The sequence below is a fragment of the Hydra vulgaris genome, chromosome 14, assembly GCF_038396675.1.
Source record: "Hydra vulgaris chromosome 14, alternate assembly HydraT2T_AEP".
Taxonomy (NCBI): domain Eukaryota; kingdom Metazoa; phylum Cnidaria; class Hydrozoa; order Anthoathecata; family Hydridae; genus Hydra; species Hydra vulgaris.
The window spans coordinates 37614971-37637025 of NC_088933.1; the positions used below are offsets into that span (position 1 = coordinate 37614971).

Here is a 22055-nt window from a genome sequence, read left to right on the forward strand (position 1 = left end):
AAGTAAATCATGTTAAAATGACTCCTACCATTTAAAATAATTTACCGGCTCTTTTGTTATATTTGGCATTTGTTAGAATAATTTTTAACAATTCTATTTGTATATATAGGCAGTATTTTATCAACTTTATGGCTTTTATTATGTTTATTTTTACAATTATATTATATTTTATACCATTTTTAACAAATATATTTTAACTGACGATGACTCTATATAGCCAAAAACATGTTTTAAATAATAAAATGTTTTAAAATTAAAAAAGTTGTCTTATTTCTAAAAGTATTTTCACATTTTGTGCTGAGAAGAAATTTTGGAAATTTTCTTATTATTTAAATTATGACATTATGGAAGAGTTCAAACAATTTTTTTATAACCAAATGCCCTTACTGGCATTAACTCATTTTGCAGATCAGGACTTATATGTGATCAGTATTTTATGCGATACTTCCACTAGAGAATTGTAATGCAAGATTTATGACCTCCTGCTACCCTAAACCATAATTATATAGGAAATTTTATATCAGAGTTTTCTTCTCCTAGTAACCTTAGGCACAACTTAAGCACAGGAGTCTCACTTATTTAAAATAAATATACACACACACAGACACACTTATATATATATATATATATATATATATATACATATATATATATATATATATATATATATATATATATATATATATATATATATATATATATATATATATATATATATATATATATATATATATATATATATATATATATAATGTATATGTATTAAATTTATATAAAGTATATATATTAGATTTACAAATTTTTTTTTTTTTAGTAGTTCACCTCCTTAAGGCCAAAAAGGCCACTACATATGAGGAGGCTTCTTGTAGTTATATATATATATTAAATTTATATAAAATAAATTTAAATTTGTGTGTGTGTATATATATATTTACATATATATATATATATATAAATATATATATATATTTACATCACCTATTTAAAATAAACATACACACACTTATATATATGTATACACACATATATAATATACAACATGTACACACACATATATAATGTATATGTACTAAATTTATATAAAATATATATATTAGATTTATAAAAAATATGTAAATATATTAAATTTTTATAAAATAATTTTAAATTTGTGTTTATATATATATATATATATATATATATATATATATATATATATATATATATATATATATATATATATATATATATATATATATACACACAAACATTTTTTTCGGTAATTAGCTGTGCATGAAACATCAGTAATAATACCATATTGAAATATCTATTGGCGGAAAATATATTGAAATAGTATTTTAGTTAAACCAAGCAGTATCTACGTATAAAGACATTTATTATTTGCATTATATTTTTTATGAACAAGTGTCTGGCTTTTAAGTGCACAATTTAAATAGTGACCCCAATATATTAGACCCTGCAAATTTTAATAAACTGTAATACATATACATATAGTTATTACTATGTATTTAGATCTCTAGGGCACTAATATATTATGTGCACATCAATCCAGACATTTCAGAAAAATAATGGAAGAAAAAATTTTTTTTGCTGTAGAGGCATATAAAGATGACAGATGCATACAAAAGTTACAAGAAATAAAAGGATGCAAACATTTGATATTTATAAAATTGAAGAATTAAATCCTTGTCTATAAAAAAGTTAAAAAACATACAAATGAAAATATCATTTACAAGTTATCAACAAGTAATAATTAAAAGATGATAAACTTATCAACTTGAACTTTGAAAAAGTATTTGTACTTATATATATTTATTTTTTATGAATTAGTGTTTGTGTATTTGTAGGAAGTGGTGTTATCTTTTTAAAATAGTTGTTAGGTGATCAAGACAGATACAACATTTACCATTTGCTACCTGGATTTTTAAATAAAAATATTAAATTTTGATCGCTGAAATGCTGAATTAAAAAAAAAAAGTTAATGTAGTTGATGAAAGCATAATACACGATGTAAAAACTATTATATTTTTTTTATAAAGTAAGTAGTTACAGTAGGTTAGGTTATAGCTATAATAGTTTTGTATACAAAATCTAAACATACCCAAAATATACATCAATGCAGACACAAAAGAAGTTTCTTTTTTTCACATTACCATTGAACCAATGTTTCAATCGTATATTGCTGAATTTCTATGGCAACAGTTATATTACTTTTACTTTATAAATTAACAATAATTCCAACGTTGTTGAAATTATTTTTTTTAAATATTCATAATTTTAATGTGATTTTTTTTTCTGAAGGTTTTAAAATATATACCCGTTGATAAAACAAATGACTGAATGATCAGTTTACAATGGCACTATTTTATTTACAATGTTAACAATGAATAAAAAGGCTTAATGTTAAACTATAAAAAAAAGAACGGAAAAATTTCATTCAACGAACAAACACTTGTTAACAAACTATTTACCATCTATTGCTGTTATTAGTTCAAGTTGTTAACTCCTTGTTTGTGTACTTTATTAACATGTTAGCTCTTTGATTTTCTACTAATAAATTGTTACTCTTTCGATTCCCTATTAATATCATTTTAAGTTTAAATATACCAACATACATATATACTTACATACAAACATGCATACATGCGTACATGCATACAAACATACGTACATACATGCATACATACATAAATACATATATATGTATGGTTAAATATACATACATGCATACATACTCATAAATGCATAAACATTTGTATATATATATATATACAAATGTTTATGCATTTATGAGTATAAACAGTGTATATATATAATATATATATATATATATATATATATAATATATATATATATATATATATATATATATATATATATATATATATATATATATATATATATATATATATATATATATATATATATATATATATATATATATATATATATATATAGTTCTATAGTTTGTTGGCTTTAGGAAGAGCGGAAGGAAAAAAGTGATTCTTACGCCAACACATACGTCACTTTTAATTACTTTTGACTTTCGTCCAACATTTCCGTGTTGGACGAATGTAAAAACCATTAATTTAATTACAAATTAATCGTTTTTTAAAAAAACCACAAAAACGCAAATTTAATTGACCAGAATGTTTTTAAAAACATTCTGAATATTTTTATAACATTTTGAATGTTTTTAACAATATAAACAATGTTTTTATTTTTATTTTTTTTAATAAAATGTTTTTATTTTTATTTTTTTTACTGTAAATCATGCGCGGAGTGTTGCTACATCGACTATCTTATAGCCTGACTCGCAAGGGAGTGCTGCTACATCGACTGACAAATAGCCTGACTCGCAAGGGAGTACTGCTACATCGACTGACAAATAGCCTGACTCGTAAGGGAGTGCTGCTACATCGACTGACAAATAGCCTGACCCGCAAGGGAGTGCTGCTACATCGACTGAGGGTTTGGTTGGGGCAGGCAGTCTATCATTATTAAAAAAAAAAAATTCCGGTCTTGCATTTTAATTTTTACTTTTTGTCAACAAAATATCGAAAAAACTTTCGGACAACATCTAAGGGTTGTATATATATATGTATGTATGTATGTATGTATGTATATGAAAAAAAAAAGCTTGACACTTTTGGTGCTTATAAAAATCAGTTTTTTTGCACAATATTGTAAATTCCTCAATCCACCCTGGATGTTGTTTTACACTTAATTCTGGATCTTAACTGATTTTTCACAATTCGAAACGTTATGCACTTTTTAGTCAGATGGCTGATGGTTCCTAATGGCATTCCAATTTAATTTTAACCAATTTAAATGTTTTACTTTGCTTAAACAAGCACATTGCTATGAGCTTGTGACCATTCCTTGATTTTTAACTCCCATGTTTGATGATATCAATGGTAAATCAAATGAATAAGAAAAATATCAGTCAATTATTAACAGTAACTTGATATTAAACAATTTTTTAAAATAAATAAAAATTTATACTGATAGTATTACTAGTATTTTTTAATTAACAATTTTATATTACATAAATAATACTTTTTTCTATTTATATTTTTAAAAACCTTTTCTAATAATCAATTTCAAATCTTCATTTACAAAACAACATGTTCAAATAACTATTTTTTGTTGAGATTGTAGCAATCTTTAAGAAGTCACTTATATATCATATCATATACATATATATATATATTTATATATATATATATATATATATATATATATATATATATATATATATATATATATATATATATATATACACACAAATATATATATATACATATATATATATAAATATATATATATATATATATATATATATATATATATATATATATATATATATATATATATATATATATATATATATATATATATATATATATATATATATATATATACTATTTACGAGTTACACACCTATTATTACATTACTACATTTGTAAACCAGTGACATAACACAGACATTAAAGAGACATTAAAGAGTTTTATCTTTTGATCTCACAAAAACTACTTCATGAATTTTTATATAACCCTAAGCAAGTCTTTATATCCTGCATCCTATAAGCAATGTATATGGATTACAGTCTAATGGATTGTATAGAGATTATGATTTATTTTGTTTTCATAAAGTTAGTGAACCAGAATCAAGAAAAACAAAGAAAAATCTTGTCAACTTTTTTATGGATAAATTCATTCTAGAATTAACAGTATAAACAAACTTAAAGATTGTATATTTTGTTGTTCCTTTATATATTTTCTGTATGTTCCTTTCGACTATACAGAAAACCAGGTGACCCATTGAACATTAACATTAATTCTAACCACCTTCCTAATATTATAAAATCCATACCAACAATATGTTATCCAAACGTATTAGCAATAATTCATGCAACGAAGACATTTTTGACAAAGCTGCGCCTTTTTATAATAATGCCTTAGCGCCTAATGGTTATCAAGAAACAATCTTTTAAAGACCCTTAATACAAACATTCCAATATGAGAGCAAAGCTAATTCAACAGAGCTTTCCAAATTTATGTGGAAAATTAAAAAAAAGGTATATACAAATCCTATTATAACATGGAAAATTATTGATAAAGTGCATAACAACATGATAATAACATTAAAATTGAAAATTTGAATAAAAGAAATGAACTGATATCAGAATGTTGCCTTGAAAACAAACTTTATATAAACAACTTTAATGTCATCAAAGCGGACACTGCATAGTATTTTTGTAATTAAAAATTTTGTTGTTAAGATTATTTGTAACATCTGATGATTGCCTTAGGCGTGAAACTCAGAGTTAAGTTTCTTTAATTACTAGGTGTTATTATTTAATTTTACACACACACACACACACACACACATATATATATTATATATATATATATATATATATATATATATATATATATATATATATATATATATATATATATATATATATATATATATATATTTTGGAAGCCAATATTTTTTTTTAAATATTGGCTTCCAAATTGAAATAAATATAAATTTAAAAATAGTGAATTTTCTTGATGTCACATTTAACCTCTCAGAAAGTTCCTATAAGCCCTACAAAAAACCTAATGACGAATTATTGTATATTAATGTGAATTCGAACCACCCCCCTCAAATTCTAAAACAAATTCCAATTTCAATTAACAATAGGCTAAACCAAAACTCTTCTAATGAAAATATTTTTAACTCCTCTAAATGCGTTTATGAAGATGCCCTTAAAAAAAGCGGCTTTCAAAATTTCGAGCTAAAATTTGAAAAGAAAATTGCAAAAAAGCGTAATAGAAATAGAAACATAATTTGGTTCAAAAACGTACAGCAAAAATGTTTCAACAAATATAGGTAAAATTTTTCTAAAATTAGTAGACAAACATTTTCCTCCCTCTAATAAATTACATAAGATTTTTAACAGAAATACCATTAAAGTAAGTTATAGTTGTACAAAAAATTTTGAAAGAATTATAAAAGGCCACAACTACGCGTTAATAAAAATGAACATATAAAAGAAAAAAACATTGATTATTGTAATTGTAAACAAAAAATAGATTGCCCTCTAAATGAAAAATGCCTTTCGAAAAATATAATTTACAAGTGCATTGTTTCCTCACAAAATAACCCTGATAAACAATATATTGGCTTAACCGAGTTAATATATACATTGTTACATAAAGTAACTTTTATATTCTTACTCTTATTAACTTATTAATGTTTTAAATTCTCTGGAAAAAAATAACTATTCAAATAAAATTTAGCGCCAGGGTGAAAATCATTTATTAATTTATATATATATATATATATATATATATATATATATATATATATATATATATATATATATATATATATATGTATATATATATATGTATATATGTATATATATATATATGTATATATATATATATGTATATATATATATATATGTATATATATATATATATATGTATATATATATATAAATATATATATATTTATATAATATATATAATATAATAAATATATACATATATAATAAATATAAATGTAAACATGTACAATATATATAAATATATATATTATATATATATATATATATATTAAAAAATATATTTTCTAGTATATAAAATTTTTTAATATATATAAATATATATATTAGAAAATTTAGCGCCAGGGTGATAATCATTTACTAACTTATATATATGTACTAATATATATATATATATATATATATATATATATATATATATATATATATATATATATATATATATATATATATATATATGTATATATATATATATATATATGTATATATATATATATATATATGTATATATATATATATATATATATATATATATATATATATATATATATATATATATATATATATATATATATATATATATATATATATATATATATAATGTTTATTAAACATGTATCTTTAATGTCAACAACATAGAATAAATTTATAAACTCATATTTAAATCTAATTCAATAAATTCATATTTAAATCTAAGCTCATGACACTTAGTGATGAAACTGATATCTGATATATAATTCTAAAATATTATTATTGTATGAGGATATTATTGATTATTTTTTATGAAGCATTTCTGGAATTAGTATCAATGTATTTTTTAAGAACATGCTCATGGTATATAAACATTTCATAAATTCATTTGATTATAAAATATCATAAAAACAATGTGTTTGAAATTATGTTGCTGTATGTTACAATAGCTACCATATTGCTCATATTATGCTGAGAAGAAAATTATGTCAATCATCTATTAAAAATAATGGCAGGTAAACACATACTGTTTATCATTAATTTTACTACTTACCTACAATTTAAAACTAATTTTCAATTCAACCAAATGATCCAAATTTTCTATACATTTTTTTATAATATGTGAAGTAGAACAATTTTGGTTGCTATGCAAAAATGTTTAATCATCAATATCTAACAGGTTCAGATTATGATAAAAAATAGTATTAAAAAAATAGTTTAGTAGTAAAGCTGAGAGCATGTGAATATGATATGGGAGGTTTGAATAGTTGAAAAAACCATGGTATTTAAGCTTTTAACAATAACGATGGTTGTGATGCAGGTAAATTTTTAATTTTGAACAAAGTTCTTAATAATATATTAAAAATATATTATTAAGAACTTTGTTCTTAATAATATATTTTTAATATATATAATTAAGAACAAAGTTAATTAAAAATCCAGAATTTCAGAAAACAAAAAATGATACTAAGAAATTTGATAGAGGAAAGTATGACCATTCCCATTTTTACGATATTGGTGCTATGATTATTCCACCCTTAAAAAAATACATCAGCATCTATTTGAATAATAAAACAGCTGTTTTTGTTGCTTCATCATTGTTTCATCATTCAAACATTGTCACCAATCTTTGTAGAGAAATTTGTGACTTTTTACCCAATAAGATAAATGTGGTTTTATTTATAGAAGACAATTTGATATAAAAAAATTGTTGGGTTCAAGAATACTTTAAAATAAAAATTTATTTTGCTTAGAAATCAATAAAATAAACTTTTAAGTATATATATAGGATAAAAAAAAAAAGAAAAAAAAATCCTAATAATACAAAATTTTAGAACTTTTATTCACACTATCAAAATTCTTTTCTTGAACATGTATTTCTATATATTTCATGTATTTCTGTTTTGAAGGAAACTTATTAAAAAGAAGGCTCTGATATTAAAACTCCAACATTAGGGTGGGTAAGGGTAAGAGAGACCTTGGATGGTAATCTTACTTGTGGTAGTATAAGTATTAAAAAAACAATATAAACAGTCCTGATCTGTAAAACAGGTCAAAACCAAATAGAAATTAAAAAAAATTAAAAAATTGTAAAACTATTTAATAATGTCATTTAAATATATTCTATAATAGACATTATAGAATAAAATTTTTTTGTGTTTTGGATAAGAAACATGAATGTTAATCTTAAAAAGTATATTTATTACCAGTATTTCTAATAGTAATGTACCAACAAATCAATTAGTTTTTTTCATAATTAGCATTGCACTTTTATTATAAATATGCCAATTTGCTATTATACATTAAATAAACCAAACCACATGTATTACTGATATTTATATTAGTATGTTTTGGGAAAAAAAATTTAATATTGTATACTTAAATGACACTTAAATAATTTTCAATATTTTACTAATTAGTTAGGAAATAACTTGAAGCATCAACTATACATCCATCAATTGTTTACCAACAAGTATGGCCACCATATCAGCATCATTATTAGCCTTTTACTGTCCATCAATATGTCTACATCATTATTAGCCTTTTACTGTCCATCAATATGTCTGCATCATTATTAGCCTTTTACTGTCCATCAATATGTCTACATCATTATTAGCCTTTTACTGTCCATCAATATGTCTGCATCATTATTAGCCTTTTACTGTCCATCAATATGTCTACATCATTATTAGCCTTTTACTGTCCATCAATATGTCTACATCATTATTAGCCTTTTACTGTCCATCAATATGTCTACATCATTATTAGCCTTTTACTGTCCATCAATATGTCTACATCATTATTAGCCTTTTACTGTCCATCAATATGTCTACATCATTATTAGCCTTTTACTGTCCATCAATATGTCTACATCATTATTAGCCTTTTACTGTCCATCAATATGTCTACATCATTATTAGCCTTTTACTGTCCATCAATATGTCTACATCATTATTAGCCTTTTACTGTCCATCAATATGTCTACATCATTATTAGCCTTTTACTGTCCATCAATATGTCTACATCATTATTAGCCTTTTACTGTCCATCAATATGTCTACATCATTATTAGCCTTTTACTGTCCATCAATATGTCTACATCATTATTAGCCTTTTACTGTCCATCAATATGTCTACATCATTATTAGCCTTTTACTGTCCATCAATATGTCTACATCATTATTAGCCTTTTACTGTCCATCAATATGTCTACATCATTATTAGCCTTTTACTGTCCATCAATATGTCTGCATCATTATTAGCCTTTTACTGTCCATCAATATGTCTACATCATTATTAGCCTTTTACTGTCCATCAATATGTCTGCATCAATATGTATCAGCCACGAGCTATTGGTACTAATTTCTATTATATATCTATAAACTAAGGAGTCTTCCACAAATTTTGTATATTATTTGTAATTCTATTCTTTATATTACTTGTAATTCTGCTTATTGACATCGTTGGGATATCAACACTTATAAACATTATAGCCCATCTTAAATCACACTAGAATATCTATAATAAACACAGAACCTATATTTTATTTAATTAGAGTAAAACTATCAAAAGCAAAGTTATTATTAGTATTAATAAAATACTTTTTAAGAGTTTGATTCTACTATTTTGCTTTTTCACTTCAGATTACATAACTTTTTGAAAAACTAGTAACCTTAAATATGTAACCTAGCAACATTATTCAATTTTTTATCTTAGTATCTCAATAAAAATACTAAATTCTGATCTGCAAAACAGGTTTATGCCAACAGGGCTGTTTGGTTGTCAAAAATTGTCTAAACTCTTCTTTATAGTCTTATTTAAATAAAAAGTGAATGACCATGGATGTAACCATGGATGTTGAACATTAAATTGACAAATTAAAATTTGAAGAATGGTTTCATTGCAATAAGAAATCCTTAGACATAATAATAATCATTAATTTTTTTTTGTCAACAAAAACTCTTTATTTTATATTTTAACAGCAAAAAAAGTCAATTGAATAAATAATTAAAATACACTTAATCAAAAAAGTCAGAAGACTTAATTTAAAAAGTCAGAACACTAAATTTAAAAAGCAAGCACGCTTAATTATGCCTTAGAATAACTTATTTAGGTAAAGAATTTGTAAAACTTTCTTTTTTGAAAAATATGAAATATAATGTAAAAATAAAATGTTAAAAATAAACATAAAATATCAAGTTAAGTAAAAGTTAAAAAAAAAAGTGCAAAACATCATGGGTTAAAAAATAAATGTGCAAAGCATCATGCGTAAAAATTTTAAACAATCATAATATTGTTTACGGCTATATTTATAATACTATATATTATATACTTTTAACAAATTTGTAACAAAAGCCCACAGAAACAAAATTAAAATATATCTGATCTAATTTATTTGGATCCAAGATCCACCTATAAATAAGTAAAATTGAAATGGTGACACATATTTATACTAAATAAATTAAAAACTATAATAATATTAACTATAACAAAATTAAAACTATAATAAATTAACATACTAATTAACAGTACCTTTAAAACATAATAATATTTTGTTTATAATTATTTTTTAATTATTTATATGACTCCTTGTTATTTTTATCTCTCCTTGTTATTATTATGTCAACTAGTGAACGGAAACTTTCAGCCGAAACCGAAACCGAAATTTCTGCTTCAACAATTTTTTTACTTTTCCTGTTTCAGCCGAAATTTCGGTACAAACCGCAACCGAAATGAACCAAAACTTTTAAAAGATTTTTTTTAAGTTTTAATATAGAGTGGGATCATGACAGTTTTCTAATTGTAATCGTTTGTTTGTAAATCAATTTTTAGTTATAACAATTGTAAAAATTTTAATTGAAATCACGTTACATAATAGTTTTAAGTTACTATTCTCAAATCATTCTTAAAATGAATTAACATTTAAGTAAAGCAACCCAAACCAATAGTTTCATCAAAAGTTTCTCAGTGCTAAATTTTACAATGGAAAATAATCGATAAAAAACTGGTTTATGGAATCATTTTACCGTGACAGTGATTTCAAATACGGAACTTGCAATTTGAAAATATTTCGTGGATCGCACAATCCAAAACTTCAATCACTTAGCAGACTTTCATCACATTTAAGAAGTGGTTTACTCTAAAAAATATCCTAATTGAAAAAGCAATACAACTACCAGCAGTCCTATAAATCTCAAAAATTGATTCAAACTTCAAAGAAGGTCTGAAGTTTCTTGTGTGACCGTGGCGCAGTGGTTAGAGCGCTTGCCTTTTAAGCAGGAGATCCAAGCTCAAAACGAGTTTTGGATATATTTTTGCGTCACGGTAATGAAGGAGGCGTGAACTTCCTGGTTATATGCACTTCCGCAGTGCTCTGTGACAAGACCTATAGGTCTTCTTGGGGCACCTAAATAACAAAAAAAAAAAAGTTTCATAGATTTATATTAGAAAACAACATTAAAAGCAAAGTTTGGTTTGGCAAAAGTAGCAAAGAGATTCCTTAGACCTCCACCAACATCTGCCGAAGTTAAAAGGTTGTTTTTAACTTCTGGAGAAATTCTTTCAAATGAAAGTAACAGACTTTTGCCAGAAAACATGAAAAAATATGTATTTCGCAGAGAAAATACTTCAATTATTACCTTTAATTATTGAAATGTCTTGACGTATTAGAGTTTTTATCAAACTATGTTACATGGTGATTGGCTAGATATATGTAAAATAGTTTTTTTTTGCTTTAATTCGGTGATCATAAAAGGTTCAGGGATTTTAAACATTCATTTTCAAATTTCGGCCGAAATTTCGGTTTCGGCCGAAATTTCGGTTTCGGCCGAAATTTCGGTTTCGGCCGAAATTTCGGTTTCGGCCGAAATTTCGGTTTTGGTTTTGGCTGCGGCTTCACTGAATCGAAATTTCGGTACTTTCGGTTTCGGCTCAAATTTTGGTTTTGGTCGATCACTAATGTCAACCTTGTTTTTTTTACAGCGTATTATTGTTTATATTTTTAAAAAATTACGAAATTTTTTATCATTTCATATTTTACATAACAGTAAAAATAGTGAAATAATACAAAAAAGAAATATTTCAACCTATATCATCCAATTACAGATTATCACATGTATTTATTTCAGCGAGGACCAAGAAAAACTTACAGTTGTTGTATTTTCTTTTGTTAAAACTCCAGTATTTTTTTCTGAGGTAACAGTTTCATTTTGAACAACTGAAGTTGGTGATAAACTATTTTCTATTGGTACAAACAAATTTTCATTGATTTCAAAAGAAGCTGACTTAGAGAGTTTATTTTCCAATTTATGATCTGAATCTTTACCACTTAGCTCCCACTTTTCTTTTTCCTGTTGATAAAAGTCAAAAACCTTCTGAATAGCTTTACAAACTTTGAGTGAATCGTCAGCAAAAATGTGGTTTGCTTTTATCTAATAATTTAAAATTTTATAATTAACAAAAATCAATTTTAAACTTTTTAAACTAGGATAAACCACCAAAATAAAAACAAAAACACAGTTCAACATAGTGTACCATAAAAAAAGAATGAGTAAAAGGGTGACTAAAAGAATGTCTAAAAGAATGATTGACCACCCGAAGATAAAATAATCGAAGCTGTTAATAAAGTTTCAGAAAAAATGTCTCATGAGCTTTTAAGGAAAGTGGAATAAATGATACTTAAAAAATATAAAAATTTAAAAAATCAATTAAACCAAAATTTACAATTTGCAAACATGACTTTGTCTGAGATAAAAGTTTCGCCAACTTACAAAAAAAATTAAAACCTTTACTATAGTTTAAAAACATTAATTCTTAAAAATACAATAGTTTACAAGATACAAAACATCACAATGAATTGTCAACAAAAGACAAAAATTGGTTTGCAGTTACTCATAAGTTATAGAAGATTATAGTAATAGTTTATAAGAATGGCTTTATGGTTTCATTTTACATAGAAAAGTGTTATTATCAATAAATCAAATAAATCAAATATGTAATTTGTATATGTATTTATACATATATTATTTTTTGTTTTTATATGATTATTTTTTGTTTAATATGTAAATGATACAACGGGGCTGGATGATAAGACTTTTGTCTTCTGCCTGCTCCCGTCACATCATGACTCAAAAAAACTATTGTAAATGATTTATTATGACAAAATATCAATAAAAAAGAAAAAAAAAAAAGTACTTTTAATTAATTCAAAAAATAACAATTATATAAAAAATATGTTATATATGTATTTTGACATATGTATTTTGTTAACGATAGTTAAGTTATTACTGTTAAATTTAATTAAAAAAATACTATAGTTAAATACTATAACAAACCTGAGAAACTAAAACCCATTAATAAGAAACCACACTCATAATAAGAAACCACACTCATAATAAGAAACCACACTCATAATAAGAAACCACACTCATAATAAGAAACAACACTCATAATAAGAAACCACACTCATAATAAGAAACAACACTCATAATAAGAAACCACACTCATAATAAGAAACCACACTCATAATAAGAAACTCATAAAAAAAAAATGCAAACACTTCACAAGCGTTTTTTTTATAACTGAAACAACAAATATAAATTAAAGTATGATGATTGGTAAAAAAATAATTTTTTATGCACATTTTTAAAGATTGGTATAATTCTATTGGGACATAATTAGCAATTGGTATAATTCCCTCTAGGCATTATTAATGATTGATATAAAAGTAATTCCATTTAGACAATTTCCACAAATGAATTTTTATGGAAGCACTCATAAAAGCTGTAGGTTTATGGTATGAAAGAGATACAAGAGAAAGCAAAGAGTATTTTAAGAACAGGTAAATTACTTGAGTGTATAATAATTTGTCTTATTAAATAAATTTATACATAACAACATTGTTGCTATGTATAACAACAACAACATTGTTCTCTTTTTAATAACAAACAATAAAAGCATTGCAAACTACATTAATTTAATTCAACATGACATTGATACTTCTAACTCTATTTTCTTTTTGTTTATCATTGGAAATTAGTATCTAATGCTACCTTATTGTTTTTCGTATTTATGTATTTATGTTTTTCAGTCATCGATAAAAGTTTACCATGGAACTATTTAATATGGGTACAAAATGAAAGTGCAGGTCAATGCAAGAAATGATCAAAAACAATTCAAGCTTTTAACAGCAGTAAAAGTGATATGCATGCACACCTTCAAACACAGTACAAAATTAATCTTTTAAAAGGAAATAACACAGATGAACCAAATAAAATTACGTCTACACCAATGAGCATAAACACATCTACCAATTTGAGTAATTCATCAAATTCATAGATGTGCTTAACTAAAGGCTACTATCTGAAATGAACATTGATCTGATTATTAGGCATGCAATTATTGGTCTGTTGATGGAAAAGATGCAAAATTGTTAAAATATTTCGCCTATCACTGATGAAAAATGATGAAATACTACAGAAAAATATCAATTGGGAATTAAGTAAAAAACATTCATTAATTTTGGATATTCAAAGCTGTTGGAGTAGGTTACTAACAATTAAAACCATTTAATTGATTAATAGAGCCTACAATCACATTGACGAAAATGATATAGCATTAAAATTTATGTTAAACAACTCAGCAAAACACGCTATTAAACTATGAACTTAAGAGTGAATTAATATTATGACATAGGAAAAGTGAAGTATTATGTCAGATGTTTTACACTTTCTTCATGACCACAAACAATTTCAATAGTAATCGTAAAGTTGACAATTATAGATTGTTTAATAAAATCAATAACTAAATCAAGTTAGGTAAACGTTGAGTATTATTATTGAGTATTATTATTGAGTATTATTGAGTATTATTATTGCGTATTATTATTGCGTATTATTATTAAGTATTATTATTGAGTCAGTTGAACGCATTTCTAACAATTGAAATGAAAATATTGTCAATGATAAAATTTATAATATAAATCACAAAGTAAAAAGAAATATACCATTTCTTGAACAACTAGTTCAGGCTCATCTTCATTAATAGCATAATCAAATTCAATAACTTCATCTTCACTGTGTTTTAATCCACGAATGCCTTTTAACCTCAAAGGTATGATTTGTAAATTCTCTTGTAAAATTTCATTAATAGGACGAGCAAGTTCTACGCGTAGATGGTCAGCTTGGAAAAGATCATGCTCTAGTAATTCTTTGACAGTTAACCTATCATTTTTCAATGTGGAAAATCTTAATAGATAACCTACTACTCTTCAAATGATAAATTTATTGTAGAATATGCTATCAAATTAAAATACCTTTCTGTTCTTTCTTTTTTTGTACAATCAATGATAACTTTTTTTATTTCAGGTGATGTTACTTTAGCTAAAGATTCAGGGGGAACACCCTTGAAAAATAAAACAGTTGTTAATTATAGTGAATAGATTAAAGTTATAACAAAAATTAAAAAATTAAAAAAAAAAAAAAAAAACCAGTAAAAGTAGGTAATTAAAGCATGGTATATAATCATGGGTCAACTCATATTTAGTGGAATGAGATTTTGTATCTCAAATATTGATAAACCTTGGTGATTTTTTAAATCAATAAAAAAAGGCAAGCCCTTAAGATTTCAGTTCTTTTGATTCAGTCCTTAATACTTCAGTTCTTTTGCCTAAGTTCTTTTACTTAATATTTCAGTTCTTTTTGCTTAAGATTAAAATGTTCAACAGAAATATTACCTTTAGAAACAAAAACAAGTTTTGTGTAAATTTCAAAGCTCTATATTTAAATAAAAAAAAAAGAACGAGAACAAAAATTCCTAACTTTCGACACATGTTTTCATATTAAAAACACAACACATGTTTTCATATTAAAAACACAACACATGTTTTCATATTAAAAACACAACACATGTTTTCATATTAAAAACACAACACACGTGTTCATATTAAAGTCCTTGTAATATGGACAGTGCAAATTGTTGGTAAATGGGATGCTGTTTTTATTATAATCAACTTGTTTTAATTTAATATATTTAACTGTTTTAGTTAAGTAGTAACTCTGATAAAACTAAAGATTTATTAGAAATTAAATATTTTGTTGGAGAGCTTTTAATTAGGAATGCAGAGTTGGAGCCTGGAGTCTAGAGTCCTAGAGTCTCTATTTTCGCCTGAAGTTTGGCCTTTTTTTAGTTATTAAGGTGCTTCAAAAGTCTTATTGCAGACAGTGATGAACCCAGAGTTTTGTTAAGGATACCATTTTTTTTTTGGAGGTGGAAGGTGGGAAATGTTCTTGTGGTTAAACTACCTCCACCCCCTTCCCTAGTTAAAACTAGTGCCGCTACTATGATATTTAAATATCACTTTTTGTATTCATCTTTTTTTTTATCAAATTTTTTTATTATTGCGTTCACCTTCTTTATTTTGTTATTATCCAAAGAAAGTAGTTGATTCAAAATAGCATTTCATTGTAAAAAAGACATTCTTTGAATATATTATTAAGTGGTGGGCATACTTTTGTTGCAAATACTAAAGTATTAGTAAATATTTATTAAAAATTGTTTAAAGTATTTTAAACATAAAATAACTATTTTTTAGTAATTTTAATTTTAGTGGTTATTAAATGTTTAAACAATTGAAAACAATTTTTAATGTATAATTTGCAAAATAAAAATAATAGTAATTACAGTTATTAAATGCTTACACCTTTTTGTCTATTATTTGCCTTGTTGTTGAAGAGTTATTGTCTATATATAATACAATATACTTTATAGACAATAACTATTCCAATACAAAACATAAGCATTTAGTAAGCGTATTGATTAGGGTAGCTTGGGGCTAATCTAAACAAGAGGCTAATCCAAAAACGAGGCTAATCTAAACTGTTTATTTTTTCTGACCTATTTAAAGTATTACCAAAAAATTAAGTATCAAATTCTGATTAAACTTGTTCTATATAAACAGGCTTGGACAGGAATGGTGTGCGATCGCAAGCTGTAACTGACCATGCCTATAGTTTCTTTTTTTACCATTTTATATTATGGCTATTTTAATGTTTTAACAACTTAAATGCAATAAAAAAATCAACATGTTATTTTTATTTTATGCGAAGGCTTTAAATAAAATAAAAAAATATTTATAATTATCGTTTAAAACAAATGTACAGCGGTGGCCAAAAATTAAAGACCACTCATTTTTTTTTCAAAATTTATTTTAAACCTTAGTACAATTTTATTTTGGAAAAAGGTATCAAAAAAAGAAAAACATTTTTAGAAAGAATTTTTATTGTATTTTATATTTATTATAAAAGAATTTATAATTTTTTTACAAAATAATGTTGAAAAATTAAAAAACTGACTAGTAAAAAATATAAATGGGGAAAAAAATTGGACAAAATTTTAAGACCAGTTTCAAAAATATTTCAAAAAGCAATAAAAAAATAATTTAGAAACGTGTTGTTCCTCCATTTGTTTTCAAGCACTCTTGCACTCGTTCTGGCATTGAATTCATTAAAGTTTTGATTACTTTATCAGGCACATTTTTCAAATGATGAGAGATAGAAGATTTCAAATCTTCCAAATTGTAAAGCTGTTCTTTACCAAGCTTGTGATCAAGCCACGACCATAAATTCTCTATTGGATTCAAGTCTGGACTATTGGCAGGCCATGGAAGCACTTGAATTTTATTAGAATTGAACCAATCGCTAACAACATGCGCTTTATGACACGGCCCATTATCTTGCTGGAAAATAAATCCATCTTGCAACTGCCATAAATCAATGCTAGGAATAAGCGAGTTTTCCAAAATTTCGATGTACCTTTCTTTGTTGAGTCTACCAGCGAATAAATGAAAAACGCCAACTCCACAGGCACTCATACAGGCCCAAATGCCTATTGAACCACTGCCTTGTTTTGTTCGTTTCAAAATGCATGATTCATCGAACCGTTCGCTTGGAAGTCTACGCAACATTATGCGACCTTTTCTGTTGTCTACCTCAACGTTCATTTCATCACTAAAGACCACACGGCTCCACTGATCTGTTGACCAATTTTTATGTAGTTTGCACCACTCTTTCCTGGCAAATTTTTGTTTTTTATTTAAGCGTGGTTTTTTTGCAGCAGTACGCCATAAATAATTTAAATTGTGGAGGACCCTTCGCACAGTTCTAGGGCTTGCTTTCAGACCATTTGACAGTGTCCATTTCGTAGACAAGTCTGTAGATGATGCTTGTCTGTTTTCTTTCATTAATCTCACTAATGAGCGAACATCACGGTCATTTGAAATTTTATTGCGTCCAGTCCTATGACGATCATTAATTGACTGGGTCTCTTTGTATCGTTGAATTATGTTAATAATGCAAGAGTGAGACCTTCCGAGCTTTTCTGCTATTTGTCTGATGCTATAGCCTTCTTCTTTTAATACAAGAGCCGCGTATCTGTCTTTTTCTTTGCATTTTTGCAATACTTTTATATCCTTATTGCAATTCAAAAAATAAATGTTTATTTGATATCGAAACTCAGGTTTCAACATCTTATTTTATAGCCAACGTAATAAGCAATTAAGATAGTTAAAAAAAATAATGGATTATTATTTTTAATAAGTGCAAATTAAAGATTTGAAAGCGGTCATTAAATTTTGTCCAACTTATTTAAAGAAGATTTATAAGTACTTATCAGTTTTTTAATAAGTTAAAAGCTATTTAATTAGAACTAGATTAAAAAAATTATACCACTTTAATCTGTATGTTTTAATTAACAAGATATTTAAAAAAAAAATTTAATATGTCAATTAGAATCTTCTTAATTTTAATTTAAAGATTAAGAAACCAACTAAAAAATGAGTGGTCTTTAATTTTTGGCCACGGCTGTATTTTGTGTAAACTAAATATCTAAATTTTTTTTAGTAGGCATGTATTTTTATGATAAATTTAAACATTGGAAAGGGGCTGTTCGCAAATTATGTCAACAAAATAATGGGGGGGGGGGGGGAGGCTGAATTTGTTTTGACATTTGTTGACAGGGGGAGGGGGGAGGTCAAGACAAGTTGATGTCAACAATATTACTTTTTTTAAATAAATTTAATTACTTAAAAAAAGGAAAATAAGGCAGCGTTTGCAGTCCTGTGTTACATACTTGCAAAACCTTTAGTATTTTAATAAAACTATTTATATTCCTACTTTTAAAAAAACAATGTTGTGCTTTAAAAAGACCCAACACAAACAGAACTTAATAAGCACACACAAGATGTTTACTCATAACACTATTATTTTTTCAAAGTTGCAGTTGGTTAGTCTGCTATGCAAACAAAAAAGATTTATGTAAGTACTTGGTCTAGATTATATTATTTAAACATTTATACCAGGGATTGGTAATCTGCGGTTGATGCAGCTCTTTAGTTCCATGCATAAATATTAATATAATAAGTGAAGATGTTGGTAGCTCTTTAAAAATTCTGTTTTTAAAGTGCTACCAACATCTTTATTTAAATTTTATATTATTATTTGTGCATGGAGCTAAAGAAGAGAATCTAGACATCGAAAGAACCACACAAAGTTTGCAAGCCGCAGGTTACCGACCTCTGGTATAAACCTTTAAATAATATAATGCGGATCATGTACTTACATAAATCTGTTTTGTTTACTCAGCAGACTAAAACTTTGTAAATTGCAACTTTTGGCTCTTCTGTCTCAATAGGTTGCTGACTCTTGGTTTATACAATTTGTTAAATGCATTTTTTGTTATACTAAACTCTATTAGAAATAATTGGCTTTTACTTTGAAATTTAATTAGGCCTAAAGTTAAAGTGAGGATGATTGGCACATTGAAGTGTTGCATTAATTTGAAATATGTTCATAATTTAAACATGTTAGGTATACACATTTTTTAGAACCCTTTAATTTTTATTTTTTTGTTGGGAGTAAGTTTTTGTAGTTGAAAAACTGGAAATATGTTCTTAAGTTAAAAGTTTAATAAATTTTTTCTATGCATTTTACTTTTATTCACTTTTTGAGCATTTTTGTAATTTTGAATGGTTCTCTGAATTAAGATTACTTTTTTCAAGTTACTTTAAATTATGACTTAAATTAAAATCTTCCCGTTGCAATGGAATGATGTAATCGTTTCATTTTTTTGTTTTCATTTTTACAAAGAATTGTTTAAAAGCTTTTTTTTAAACTTGATTGTGACTAATGAAATGATTAAAAATTAATATTTTAAAAAGACTACATTATCAAAAAAAATTTTTTTTTGCAACTTTTTGAAAAAAATTTTTTTTACTATTTAAAAATGTTATATTCTTTTCTTTTCAATAATTTAAGTTCATTTTTCAACAATTTAAAAAAAAAATTGTTCAAACAATCGTTAGAGGTAACTGGTAAAAGCGTTTTGCGTAACTTTAATAAAATCTTTCAAAAGATAAGTTTTAAAGTAATTTATTTCAAACACAATTAAAAACTTGTTTTCTTTTTTTCTTTGGTTTTTTTAAATTTTTCTCCTAGTAAGACTTAAAAAAATTAAAAACACTAAGCTAAACTGATTAGCTTAGCATTTCTTTTTTCAGTGCATTTCTGAAATGTTTAAATCATCAAAATGTCTAAACAGCTGAGGTCAAGCTGTCAACAAAACAAATCATTTGGATGGTCAATAATAGCATTCGATTGCACGCCAATTAAAAAAAAAACATTCCTGTCCAAGCCTGTATAAAGTATAATTCTGGAATCACAATATATGATATTTATTCTTTCAAAAACACAAGAGTTTTGAAAAATATTTCCATTTTCTCATAATTGCTAAATTTTAAAATTTTTTTGAAATTTAACTTGTAAAAAATATTTATTATTTATTTAAAAAATGTAAAAATGCAAACTAAAAATCAAAAGTTCAGTTAATTTTGCGCGATAACTATATTACTATTAAGACATTTTTACTTTTGTTTATTTATCATTAAAATACAGTTAACTTTTAATTGCCAACTAATAAAAGTTAATTTTACTCTAAATTAATTTTTTTAAATTTTCTATTTTTTGAAAAATCAAGTTTTTCAAAAGATAGAAAATTTTCGTTCTATCTTTCGAAAAATCAAATTTTTCACACTTTGATTTTCTTTTTTTTAATCTAATTTTCTACTAGTAAATAAATAACAAAAAACAAGTTAGGGTGCATAACTACTTTTTAATTTATTTGATTGCTCTAAAGAAAAAATGAACCCTAAAAAATGTAAAATAAACAGATACCAGAAAACCAAAACTTTTTTTACTATTTTTGTTAAAAAAGCAAAAGAAAAATAACATACAATAAATTTTTTTAGACACCTTTTTTTGGATGCCCATACCGCTTTAGTGGTACCAAAATAGGTCTGGGTTTGTACCTGATAGAGCACGACAGAAGAGTATATAACCAGGAAGTTACCATCTCCTTTACCAATGTCATTTACTTAGCCAGATTTAGCATCGGTTTAGAATTCCCTAATATCCAGATATTTTTGAAATCATTTTAAAATTTTAACCTGCAGATAAATCCTTTCTACTGTATAAATTAATTCTAGAACAAATGGTGACATAATTTAAAACTTAAAATGGTGACATAATTTAAACTCCTTTTAAAAAATGTAAAACATTTTTTAAAAGAAGTTTAAAAGGAATTTTTTTATTACTATTTAAGTATGTGTGTGTGTGCGCGCGTGTGTGTGTGTGTGTGGTGTGTGTGTGTATGTGTAGTGCGTGTGTGTGTGTGTTTGTGTGTGTGTTT

At 25.1% G+C, this 22055-nt stretch overlaps 1 protein-coding gene across 1 annotated transcript in view; it reads right to left on the reverse strand.

The window, feature by feature from the left end:
* Positions 1-22055, reverse strand: part of LOC100215316 (uncharacterized) — a 72452-nt gene that overhangs the window by 24960 nt on the left and 25437 nt on the right. Inside the window, exons 5-7 of the mRNA XM_065817644.1 lie at positions 15631-15719; positions 15322-15538; positions 12467-12748 (exon numbers count right to left, since the gene is read on the reverse strand). Coding sequence (XP_065673716.1) covers positions 12467-12748; positions 15322-15538; positions 15631-15719 — 588 coding nt within the window. The remainder of the gene's footprint in view (positions 1-12466; positions 12749-15321; positions 15539-15630; positions 15720-22055) is intronic.